Source organism: Oncorhynchus tshawytscha, linkage group LG05, assembly GCF_018296145.1.
Source record: "Oncorhynchus tshawytscha isolate Ot180627B linkage group LG05, Otsh_v2.0, whole genome shotgun sequence".
Taxonomy (NCBI): domain Eukaryota; kingdom Metazoa; phylum Chordata; class Actinopteri; order Salmoniformes; family Salmonidae; genus Oncorhynchus; species Oncorhynchus tshawytscha.
Genome location: NC_056433.1, coordinates 8,585,919 through 8,599,314, shown reverse-complemented (window position 1 = coordinate 8,599,314; position 13,396 = coordinate 8,585,919). Strand labels below are relative to the sequence as shown.

The 13,396-nt window shown below is 46.1% G+C and overlaps 1 protein-coding gene across 1 annotated transcript in view; it reads right to left on the bottom strand.

Annotated features, from left to right (window-relative positions):
* Window positions 1-13,396, bottom strand: part of fntb (farnesyltransferase, CAAX box, beta) — a 41,455-nt gene that overhangs the window by 24,737 nt on the left and 3,322 nt on the right. Inside the window, exons 3-6 of the mRNA XM_042321418.1 lie at window positions 9,717-9,789; window positions 9,468-9,559; window positions 5,701-5,847; window positions 4,384-4,467 (exon numbers count right to left, since the gene is read on the bottom strand). Of these exons, the coding sequence (XP_042177352.1) occupies window positions 4,384-4,467; window positions 5,701-5,847; window positions 9,468-9,559; window positions 9,717-9,789 (396 nt within the window). The remainder of the gene's footprint in view (window positions 1-4,383; window positions 4,468-5,700; window positions 5,848-9,467; window positions 9,560-9,716; window positions 9,790-13,396) is intronic.

Below are 13,396 nucleotides of genomic sequence, written 5' to 3'. Positions count from 1 at the left end.
GTCAGTGAAGACACCTGCCAGTTGGTCAGCACATGCCCGGAGCAGAGTACACATCCTGGTAATCCATCTGGCCCCACAGAGTGAATGTTGACCTGTTTAAAATGTCTTACTCACGTTGGCTACGGAGAGCGTGATCACACAATCGTCTGGAACAGCTGATGCTCTCATGCATGCCTCGAAGCAAGCATAGAATTGATTTAGCTCGTCTGGAAGGCTCGTGTCACTGGGCAGCTCGCGGCTGTGCTTCCCTTTGTAGTCTGTAATAGTTTGCAAGCCCTGCCACATCCGACGAGTGTCTGAGCCGTTGTAGTATGATTCAATCCTAGTCCTGTATTGATGCTTTGCCTGTTTGATGGTTCGTCGCAGGTCATTGCAGGATTTCTTGTAAGCTTCCCGGTTAGAGTCCCACACCTTGAAAGCGGCAGCTCTACCCTTTAGCTCAGTGCGAATGTTGCCTGTTATCCATGGCTTCTGATTGGGGTATGTACGTACAGTCACTGTAGGGACGACGTCCTCAATGCACTTATTGATAAAGCCAGTGACTGATGTGGGGTACTACTCAATGCCTTTGGAAGAATCCTGGAACATATTCAACTCTGTTCTAGTAAAACAGTCCTGTAGTTTAGCATCTGCTTCATCTGACCACTTTTTTATAGACCGAGTCACTGGTGTTTCCTGCGATAATGTTTGCTTGTAAGCAGGAATCTGGAGGATAGAGTTGTGGTGTACAGGTTATCTAGAATTTTTTTCCCCTTTAGTTGCACATTTATACAGCTGACTGAGTTAGTGCCAGCATCTGTCTGTGGTGGTAAATAAACAGCCACGAAAAGTATAGCTGAGAACTCTTTAGGCAAGTAGTGTGGCCTGCAGTTTATCACAATATACTCAACTTCGGCGAGCAAAATCTAGAGAATTCCTTAGATTTCGTGCACCAGCTGTTGTTTCAAATATGCACAGACCCCCCCCACAATGACTGCACGTTGGCGAGTAATATTGACGGTAACGGCAGCTTTCCTAGTTGCCTTCTGCGGGTCCGGACGAGGCATCCGGCTCTTCGTCCTCTGCGGGTCCGGACGAGGCATCCGGCTCTTCGTCCTCTCTGTCGCTTCCTTTTGCGAATAATTGGGATGTCTGCCCTGTGGAGTGTTTGGAGAAGATCGTGTGAGTCCTGCTTGTTGTTGTTGTTGTTGTTGAAAAAAATCTTTGTCTAATCCGAGGTGAGTGATCGCTGTCCTGATATCCAGAAGCTCTTTGTCTAATCCGAGGTGAGTGATCGCTGTCCTGATATCCAGAAGCTCTTTGTCTAATCCGAGGTGAGTGATCGCTGTCCTGATATCCAGAAGCTCTTTGTCTAATCCGAGGTGAGTGATCGCTGTCCTGATATCCAGAAGCTCTTTGTCTAATCCGAGGTGAGTGATCGCTGTCCTGATATCCAGAAGCTCTTTGTCTAATCCGAGGTGAGTGATCGCTGTCCAGATATCCAGAAGCTCTTTGTCTAATCCGAGGTGAGTGATCGCTGTCCAGATATCCAGAAGCTCTGTGTCTAATCCGAGGTGAGTGATCACTGTCCTGATATCCAGAAGCTCTTTGTCTAATCCGAGGTGAGTGATCACTGTCCTGATATCCAGAAGCTCTTTGTCTAATCCGAGGTGAGTGATCACTGTCCTGATATCCAGAAGCTCTTTGTCTAATCCGAGGTGAGTGATCGCTGTCCAGATATCCAGAAGCTCTTTGTCTAATCCGAGGTGAGTGATCACTGTCCTGATATCCAGAAGCTCTTTGTCTAATCCGAGGTGAGTGATCGCTGTCCAGATATCCAGAAGCTCTTTGTCTAATCCGAGGTGAGTGATCGCTGTCCAGATATCCAGAAGCTCTTTGTCTAATCCGAGGTGAGTGATCGCTGTCCTGATATCCAGAAGCTCTTTGTCTAATCCGAGGTGAGTGATCACTGTCCTGATATCCAGAAGCTCTTTGTCTAATCCGAGGTGAGTGATCGCTGTCCAGATATCCAGAAGCTCTTTGTCTAATCCGAGGTGAGTGATCGCTGTCCTGATATCCAGAAGCTCTTTGTCTAATCCGAGGTGAGTGATCGCTGTCCTGATATCCAGAAGCTCTTTGTCTAATCCGAGGTGAGTGATCGCTGTCCTGATATCCAGAAGCTCTTTGTCTAATCCGAGGTGAGTGATCGCTGTCCTGATATCCAGAAGCTCTTTGTCTAATCCGAGGTGAGTGATCGCTGTCCAGATATCCAGAAGCTCTTTGTCTAATCCGAGGTGAGTGATCGCTGTCCAGATATCCAGAAGCTCTTTGTCTAATCCGAGGTGAGTGATCGCTGTCCTGATATCCAGAAGCTCTGTCTAATCCGAGGTGAGTGATCGCTGTCCTGATATCCAGAAGCTCTTTGTCTAATCCGAGGTGAGTGATCGCTGTCCAGATATCCAGAAGCTCTTTGTCTAATCCGAGGTGAGTGATCGCTGTCCAGATATCCAGAAGCTCTTTGTCTAATCCGAGGTGAGTGATCGCTGTCCTGATATCCAGAAGCTCTTTGTCTAATCCGAGGTGAGTGATCGCTGTCCAGATATCCAGAAGCTCTTTGTCTAATCCGAGGTGAGTGATCACTGTCCAGATATCCAGAAGCTCTTTGTCTAATCCGAGGTGAGTGATCACTGTCCTGATATCCAGAAGCTCTTTGTCTAATCCGAGGTGAGTGATCACTGTCCTGATATCCAGAAGCTCTTTGTCTAATCCGAGGTGAGTGATCGCTGTCCAGATATCCAGAAGCTCTTTGTCTAATCCGAGGTGAGTGATCGCTGTCCAGATATCCAGAAGCTCTTTGTCTAATCCGAGGTGAGTGATCGCTGTCCTGATATCCAGAAGCTCTTTGTCTAATCCGAGGTGAGTGATCGCTGTCCTGATATCCAGAAGCTCTTTGTCTAATCCGAGGTGAGTGATCGCTGTCCTGATATCCAGAAGCTCTTTGTCTAATCCGAGGTGAGTGATCGCTGTCCTGATATCCAGAAGCTCTTTGTCTAATCCGAGGTGAGTGATCGCTGTCCTGATATCCAGAAGCTCTTTGTCTAATCCGAGGTGAGTGATCACTGTCCTGATATCCAGAAGCTCTTTGTCTAATCCGAGGTGAGTGATCACTGTCCTGATATCCAGAAGCTCTGTGTCTAATCCAAGGTGAGTGATCACTGTCCTGATATCCAGAAGCTCTTTGTCTAATCCGAGGTGAGTGATCACTGTCCTGATATCCAGAAGCTCTTTGTCTAATCCGAGGTGAGTGATCACTGTCCTGATATCCAGAAGCTCTTTGTCTAATCCGAGGTGAGTGATCACTGTCCTGATATCCAGAAGCTCTTTGTCTAATCCGAGGTGAGTGATCGCTGTCCTGATATCCAGAAGCTCTTTGTCTAATCCGAGGTGAGTGATCGCTGTCCTGATATCCAGAAGCTCTTTGTCTAATCCGAGGTGAGTGATCACTGTCCTGATATCCAGAAGCTCTTTGTCTAATCCGAGGTGAGTGATCACTGTCCTGATATCCAGAAGCTCTTTGTCTAATCCGAGGTGAGTGATCGCTGTCCTGATATCCAGAAGCTCTTTGTCTAATCCGAGGTGAGTGATCGCTGTCCTGATATCCAGAAACTCTTTTCTGACGTAAGATACGGTTGCAGAAACATGATTTAGAAAATATTTGACAAATATCGCAAAAAACCCCCCACATAATAGCACAATTGGTTAGGAGACCGTAAAACGGAGGCCATCTCCTCCAGCGCCATTTTTCCATCAGGAGAACCCGAGACAGAGCTGCATTTCCTGACAAAATGTAAAAAATATAAAACAATTAAGAGAGTATCATTTCCACAAATTTGAAACCCTCTGATGAGAATAGGCTACCCGTCCTGTTGGGGGAGGACGCAGAGAGCTGTGGGTTGGAAGCGCACTACAATGCTGCCTGCCATAAGATGAGGGACAGTGTCTGACAGACCAATCAACCTGCACATGTCCTTTGTGCTTATTGTTCAATGTATGGTTATTTTGTCCGTTTATTGTTGTTACTGTTGACAATATTGTTGATTAAATTGTAAATATTGCAAATCCCCAAAGTAAGCTTTGGCAATATGTACATTGTTAAATCATGCCAATAAAGAACATTTCATTTTGAGAGCACGAACCACACAGAGCGAGAGAGACAGAGCTTGAGACAGAACGAGAAAGTAAGCATTTCACTGCGAGGCCTACACCTGTTGTATTCAGTGCATGTGACTAATACAATTTGATTTGAAAGAGATCGAGAGAAACATTGTTATCACATATCAGTGATGTCTGCTCCACTAACAGTGAAACCATGGCGATGGAAGGCTGCTCAACTTCGTCACTCACCTGACGTCCACCTCTCCTCCTATGTGCATCACAAAGGACCCATCTGGCTGCTTCACAGAGAACAGGAAGGAGAGCAGCTTCTCCCTGAGAGGGAAGAGGGAGGTAGGGGGGGAAAGAAGAGGGAGGTAGGGGGAAAGAAGAGGGAGGTAGGGGGAAAGAAGAGGGAGGTAGGGGGAAAGAAGAGGGAGGTAGGGGGAAAGAAGAGGGAGGTAGGGGGGGAAAGAAGAGGGGGTAGGGGGAAAGAAGAGGGAGGTAGGGGGAAAGAAGAGGGAGGTAGGGGGAAAGAAGAGGGAGGTAGGGGGTAAAGAAGGGGGGGGAAAGAAGAGGGTAGGGGGAAAGAAGAGGGAGGTAGGGGGAAAGAAGAGGGAGGTAGGGGGAAAGAAAGGGGGAAAGAAGAGGGAAAGAAAGAAGAGGGAGGTAGGGGGAAAGAAGAGGGAGGTAGGGGGAAAGAAGAGGGAGGTAGGGGGAAGAGGGAGGTAGGGGGAAAGAAGAGGAGGTAGGGGGAAAGAAGAGGGAGGTAGGGGGAAAGAAGAGGGAGGTAGGGGGAAAGAAGAGGGAGGTAGGGGGAAAGAAGAGGGAGGTAGGGGGAAAGAAGAGGGAGGTAGGGGGAAAGAAGAGGGAGGTAGGGGGAAAGAAGAGGGAGGTAGGGGGAAAGAAGAGGGAGGTAGGGGGAAAGAAGAGGGAGGTAGGGGGAAAGAAGAGGGAGGTAGGGGGAAAGAAGAGGGAGGTAGGGGGAAAAGAAGAGGGAGGTAGGGGGAAAGAAGAGGGAGGTAAAAGAAGAGGGAGGTAGGGGGAAAGGGGGAAGAAGGGGAGTAGGGGGGAAAGAAGAGGGAGTAGGAGGGAAGAAGAGGGGTTACTATAAAACATTGCTGCTATGGCAACACGTGTGTCACGCTCAGTCGTCACAACGTTCGGTTGGCAGACACTAGAGACAAATAGTTTGAAGTAAAAGGTCTGTAGTGACGCTTCTAGCACTGCCTTCGACCACTGTGCCACTCGGGAAGCACCCGAGAATAGGTTGTTTAATGTGATTTCTTTCTTTTGATGTTGTAGTCGCGACCGTACCCGTCGATAATGCCGTAGTACCTGTCGATAATGCCGTAGTACCTGTCGATAATGCCGTAGTACCTGTCGATAATGCCGTAGTACCTGTCGATAATGTTGTAGTACCTGTCGATAATGCTGTAGTACCTGTCGATAATGCTGTAGTACCTGTCGATAATGCTGTAGTACCTGTCGATAATGCTGTAGTACCTGTCGATAATGCTGTAGTACCTGTCGATAATGCTGTAGTACCTGTCGATAATGCTGTAGTACCTGTCGATAATGTTGTATGCCTCCTGGGTGCCGATGATACAGAGTGCGTTGACAGCAGCGTAGGTGGGAGCCAGGTGGGCAGCTTGACATGGACCTCCAGCAAAACCCCCAGTAGGACTCTGACACTGCGCCAGGAACTTACACACACTGGAAGGGCAGAGAGGGCAATGTGAGTTACACTGGAGGGGCAGAGAGGGCAAAGTGAGTTACACTGGAGGGGCAGAGAGGGCAATGTGAGTTACACACACTGGAGGGGCAGAGAGGGCAAAGTGAGTTACACTGGAGGGGCAGAGAGGGCAATGTGAGTTACACTGGAGGGGCAGAGAGGGCAAAGTGAGTTACACTGGAGGGGCAGAGAGGGCAAAGTGAGTTACACACACTGGAAGGGCAGAGAGGGCAATGTGAGTTACACACACTGGAGGGGCAGAGAGGGCAATGTGAGTTACACACACTGGAGGGGCAGAGAGGGCAATGTGAGTTACACTGGAGGGGCAGAGAGGGCAAAGTGAGTTACACTGGAGGGGCAGAGAGGGCAAAGTGAGTTACACTGGAGGGGCAGAGAGGGCAATGTGAGTTACACACACTGGAGGGGCAGAGAGGGCAATGTGAGTTACACTGGAGGGGCAGAGAGGGCAAAGTGAGTTACACACACTGGAGGGGCAGAGAGGGCAATGTGAGTTACACTGGAGGGGCAGAGAGGGCAAAGTGAGTTACACTGGAGGGGCAGAGAGGGCAAAGTGAGTTACACACACTGGAGGGGCAGAGAGGGCAATGTGAGTTACACACACTGGAGGGGCAGAGAGGGCAATGTGAGTTACACTGGAGGGGCAGAGAGGGCAAAGTGAGTTACACTGGAGGGGCAGAGAGGGCAAAGTGAGTTACACTGGAGGGGCAGAGAGGGCAATGTGAGTTACACACACTGGAGGGGCAGAGAGGGCAATGTGAGTTACACTGGAGGGGCAGAGAGGGCAAAGTGAGTTACACTGGAGGGGCAGAGGGCAAAGTGAGTTACACACACTGGAGGGGCAGAGAGGGCAAAGTGAGTTACACACACTGGAGGGGCAGAGAGGGCAAAGTGAGTTACACACACACTGCAAAGCAGATCACATCGTCAGGGGGAACACACAAAATCCTAAAATACTGTTTATATTGTAAACTGAAAAGGCAAAACTAATCTCTCAAACAGCCGGGTACGGACTGAGACAGCCTGAAAACAATCTGTGATGTTTCTGAAGTAGGCATATGTACCATCATTGATGACCACGTACTGGGCCTATATGTCATGTATCCACTAGAGTAGGACTATTTCTCCCAGACACTTGACCATATAGCACATCAATGACCACAGAGAGAAGATTGAAGCTACCCCCTCTAGTCACAATAGCACATGGGGGGGAGAGGAGAGGAGAGTATCCAATCCACACTTTCCTGCCAGTCTGCCCACTCTAACCTCCCCAACTCAGGCTACAGAGCCTCGTGATGGCCCAGAGCAGTGGGGGAGGGGGTTGATGGCCCAGAGCAGTGGGGGGGTTGATGGCGCAGGGCAGTGGGGGGTTGTGTGTGATAGGTGTTGTTTTACAGGGTCAGTCATAGTGGTATGATAGGTGTTGTTTTACAGGGTCAGTCATAGTAGTACGATAGGTGTTGTTTTACAGGGTCAGTCATAGTAGTATGATAGGTGTTGTTTTACAGGGTCAGTCATAGTAGTGTGATAGGTGTTGTTTTACAGGGTCAGTCATAGTAGTATGATAGGTGTTGTTTTATAGGGTCAGTCATAGTAGTATGATAGGTGTTGTTTTACAGGGTCAGTCATAGTGGTATGATAGGTGCAGTTAAATGTGTAGTTTTACAAGGTTAGCCACAGTAGTACAGCATCCCTGGAGCACATTAGGGTCAAGTGCCTTGCTCAAGGACAGAGTTTTCACCTTTCGGGTATTTTCCACTCTAACCGCTAGGCTACCTGCCTCCCAACACATTCACAGCATTCATTCTAAGGGCAGTGCCAGCCGGTGGGTTGGCTTGGCATTGCAATGCTGAGACAGAGGCTAGTGGGTTGTCTTGGCTGGCACCACCGTACCGACTCTGAAAAGACAGAGGCGGGCGCCAGAGGTTTGGCGAGAACAGAATAAAATGCATTCTAAGGGCTGTAGGTTGAGAGGCTGTTTGGCCAGCATCAGGGTACAGAGTAGGCTGCATGCAGTAGGTAGACAGTGATGACCAGTAGGTCTGTATTATAGTAGGGCAGCAGCTCTAACCAGTCATCATTTGTACACTTGCATTTCGTTAGGGTAGCGTGGGTAGTGTAGCATAGTGGGTGGGGCGACCTTGTTCCGGAGGAGCCGCAGGTACTGCAGGATTTTGTTCCAATTAGGCACCACACCTGACCAACTGAGCTAATTGATCAGTTCAGTGATTGTCTAAATTCAGCTGCGCTGTGTTCCAATACTCGGCAGGGTAGCCTAGTGGTTAGAGCGGTGGACTAGTAACCGGAAGGTTGCAAGTTCAAACGCCCGAGCTGACAAGGTACAAATCTCTCGTTCTGCCCCTGAACAGGCAGTTAACCCAGTGTTCCTAGGCCGTCATTGAAAATAAGAATTTGTTCTTAACTGACTTGCCTAGTTAAATAAAGGTAAAATAAATACTAACTGCACTAACCATAGTATTTGTGACATAAATTGAGTATATAGTATGCTTATTGGTCACAGTATGGATATAGTTTGTATGCCAAGAGTTGCCGGATGTCGTACAACATTGATCAAAACACGAAGTATACAAGCAGTGGACACTATTTCCGTGCTATTTGGAGCCCATAATGCAATTCTTCAGGAAATGGGCGTGGCTTCACATCGTTTTCAGATTTGAAGAAAAATGGCGGAAAATGTGGAGCAGAAGTCCGAAGATAGCGGATACAAATTCATTGCTTTAACTAATTATGAAAAATGTTAAGAAAATGTTAAGCGATGTAATAAAGTAATGACTTTTCAAATAAGTTACGTTGGCTGACAGTTTGTTAGCTACGCTAGCATCATGAACCGCATATCATTACAGCAGTTGGTTGTACGTTCTGGTATGTTCGCCATCTACCTAACGTTAGTTGGCTACTAATACATGGAACTTAGTGTAACGGATGTGAAACGGCTAGCTTAGTTAGCAGTGCGCGCTAAATAGCGTTTCAATCGGTGACGTCACTTGCTCTGAGACCTTGAAGTAGTGGTTCCCCTTGCTCTGCAAGGGCCGCGGCTTTTGTGGAGCGATGGGTAACGATGCTTCGTGGGTGACTGTTGTTGATGTGTGCAGAGGGTCCCTGGTTTGCGCCCTGGTATGGGCGAGGGGACGGTCTAAAGTTAAACTGTGACATTAGCATATAGGTAATATACTGCTAACTATCTAACGTTTATTGACATGATTATCCACGTCATTCTTAGCTAAGTGGTATAGTCATTGTGTATTCTCAGACAGACATCGTTTAATGAAGTCGTAAGATGTGTAGCTAGTCATTTGTTATGCTAACAAGCTAACAAGATGTTGCATAGCAACAGCATCAACTTCGAGGTAGACAGGCGAATCGCTAGTACACTGAAAAAGTTACTGTTCGTTTACAGTATACTAAAACAAACTAATAGTAAATACATTAAGTAGTATACAGTATGTTCGTATGGGTATTCCAACACATCTCTGGTCTTCCAGGTCGGTTGAATTATAAACATGAAGTGACTCCAGGACCAGGGTAGCCTACCTCTAGTGTACCGCACGGTTGCTGTACTTACTCTGAGGCGATAGCGGTGGGCACAGGTTCCTCCAGCAGCTCTAGACTGTGTAGAATCCAGTAGCACAGCCAAGGCCTGCTGGCGTCCAGACACTAGTAAGGATAGGGAATACAGGCAGTCAATTTTAGAGTACTGGGACAAAACTAGGCAACAGCTGCACAGGCCAGTGGAGATTAATGGAGGGGGTTAGCGTCTATCATCACTCTGTGCTTTGTGGGAAATACTAAATCACGCAGTACATCGGCCTACCTCATAAGCATCGGAGAGATGACGTAATCCTTTCTTCAGGTACTGGTAGTGCTGGTCCCTCAATAGAGTGGGCCTGAGGAGACAACACACTGAAGATCAATAGCCCAGTAGGCCTGAGGAGACAACACACTGAAGATCAATAACCCAGTGGGCCTGAGGAGACAACACACTGAAGATCAATAACCCAGTAGGCCTGAGGAGACAACACACTGAAGATCAATAACCCAGTAACACTAACCCAGTAGGCCTGAGGAGACAACACACTGAAGATCAATAGCCCAGTAACACTAACCCAGTAGGCCTGAGGAGACAACACACTGAAGATCAATAACCCGGTAACACTAACCCAGTGGGTCTGAGGAGACAACACACTGAAGATCAATAACCCGGTAACACTAACCCAGTGGGCCTGAGGAGACAACACACTGAAGATCAATAACCCAGTAGGCCTGAGGAGACAACACACTGAAGATCAATAGCCCAGTAACACTAACCCAGTGGGCCTGAGGAGACAACACACTGAAGATCAATAACCCAGTAGGCCTGAGGAGACAACACACTGAAGATCAATAACCCAGTGGGCCTGAGGAGACAACACACTGAAGATCAATAACCCAGTGGGCCTGAGGAGACAACACACTGAAGATCAATAACCCAGTAGGCCTGAGGAGACAACACACTGAAGATCAATAACCCAGTAACACTAACCCAGTGGGCCTGAGGAGAAACACAAGAGTGTAAATCTATACGTGTGCATGTCGTAATGCTTGTCGATACAATAGTGAAAATGCACAAAGACTCTGGAGTGGAGAAAAAAAACAGAAGAAATAATCTATACATGTAAGCCTACCTACAACATGGTTTAGCCAGAGTACCAGTGTATTTGTGCCATCATGCCAACTCCCTGTCACTCGTTGCCATGACAACGAGCAATGGAGCAGGCTAGAAGTATAAACATCTGGGACCAGGCTACGTTATGGTTGCTAATGCTAGCTTAACACAGTTAGGATACATAAACCGAGGAAGCACACATTCTAATATAGGACACAAACAAACATAACACAGTATACACACAGAGCAAGCTAAATAAGTAGGGTAAAGTAAAAAAATTAATAATTTTTAGGTACCCCTCCAACATCAAACACAAATTATGAATACGGTTTGCATTTTAAAACTACGTCTTAGAGTGATTTCTCAGCCGAATTCAAAATAAAATCATCTCTCTCCTCTCTCCCAGTTACTAACTCTCAGCTCAGTACTGTTGATCTGCAGGTGCCAAAGGTGACACTCTCACTTCCATTCCCCTGCTTTAGACTGTGGTGTGTGTGTGTGTGTGTATGTGAGAAAGAGTGTGTGTTTGTGATCACACCCCTGACACTCCTCCTCCTCCTCTCCCAGTAGGGGGGACAGAGAGGATAAGAGCCAGTACCATTCAGTACTGAGGATTAGTCACGGATCAGTTGGCATATCATTATCACAGAGTCACTGTACAATTATAAAATCCGACACGACAGTAATCTCACACAGACACACATATTAAAGCATCACAGTAGTTTCATAGAAGGGCAATACCACAGTAAATGGACATTGACTTCAAAGTTGAACCATATAACTCCATGCACAAGTACTACTTTTAAAACAATTTACAAAAACACATTTACAGGAACAACTATGCAGATGAGGTTTGGTACCGGAATTACAGTAAAATCATCCCCTCGGGTTTTTATACAACCAGGTTTTTCTAAAACTTAAATATCTGCTCCGAATTATGATTTAAAGATATCTGCAGAATGAATGGGGTGTCAGCTAATAACATGACCCCATTGAGATTTAAAAAATATAAAAAATAAAAAAATCTATTTGGGATTTAACTACTGTAAATGAAGTGGATTTACACCCGGTAACAGAATTACAGTAAGTAAATTATACAGAATAAAAATATAAAAGAAACAATTTGAAAATATTTAAACTTAGTTGCAGTTTCTATAAGGAAAATCGGTCAATTGAAACAAATTAATTAGGCCCTGATCTATGGATTTCACATGACTGAGAATACAGATATGCATCTGCAGGTCACAGATAACATTTTTATTTTTTTAGTAGAGGCGTGGATCAGACAACTAGTCAGTATCTGGTGTGCCCACCATCTCTTTCACAGAGTTGATCAGGCTGTTGATTGTGGCCTGTGGAATGTTGTCACACTCCTCTATGCGAAGTTGCTGGATATTGGTGGGAACTGGAACATGCTGTCGTGCACAATGATCCTGAGCATCCCAAACATGCTCAACGGGTGACATGTCTGGTGAGTACGCAGGCTATTGGATATTTTCAGCTTCCAGGAATTGTGTACAGATCCTTGCGACATGGGGCCTTGGTGATGGCGGTGGATGAATGGCACGACAATGGGCCTCGTCACGGTATCTCAAATCGCCATCAATAAAATGCAATTGTGTTTGTTGTCCATAGTTTATGCCTGCCCATACCATAACCCCACTGCCACCAGGGGGCACTCTGTTCCCAATGTTGTCGTCAGCAAACTGCTAACCCATATGACGCCATACACGTGGTCTGCGGTTTTGAGGCCAGTTGGACATACTGCCAAATCTAAAACAACGTTGAGGCGGCTTATGGTAGAAAAATGAACATTAAATTATCTGGCAACAGCTCTGGTTCACATTCCTGCAGTCAGCATGCCAAGTGCTTTGTTTTTACACTGCTGCTACTCGCTGTTTGTTATCCATGCATAGGCACTTAACAAATTAAAGTGCCTATGCATGGACCAGGAAGGTGCCCCCACCACCTTCCTGGTCGTTTAACTAAACATGTCATCTGTCTCATCACTTCTTTTTTTTTAAGTCACTCCCTCACAATTTGAGGTAGGGTGGCATTTTACCCCAAGTTGCCCTACAAAGACCGATGAACAGAAAATCAAATAGCCAGCAGGACTATTTACATTCACCCGTTTATTATCTATCCTCATTGCTTAGTCACTTTACCCCTACCTACATGTACATATTACCTCAACTATCTCGTACAGCTGCAGATCGACTCGGTACCGGAAATCCTTGTATATAGCCTTGTTATTTTATTGTGTTACTCCTTTTAAAAAAAATATATATAGTTAACCAGTTTTTAATACAAACATTTCTACTTTTTAACTCTGCATTGTTGGGAAAAAGCTCATAACTTAGCATTTTACGGTGAAGTCTACACCTGTTGTAATTGGATACATTTTACAGTGAAGTCTACACCTGTTGTAATTGGATACATTTTACGGTGAAGTCTACACCGGTTGTAATTGGATACATTTTACAGTGAAGTCTACACCGGTTGTAATTGGATACATTTTACGGTGAAGTCTACACCTGTTGTAATTGGATACATTTTACAGTGAAGTCTACACCTGGATACATTTTACAGTGAAGTCTACACCTGGTTGTAATTGGATACATTTTACAGTGAAGTCTACACCGGTTGTTGTAATTTTACAGTGAAGTCTACACCTGGATACATTTTACATTTTTTTACAGTGAAGTCTACACCGGTTGTTGTAATTGGATACATTTTACAGTGAAGTCTACACCTGTTGTAATTGGATACATTTTACAGTGAAGTCTACACCGGTTGTAATTGGATACATTTTACGGTGAAGTCTACACCTGTTGTAATTGGATACATTT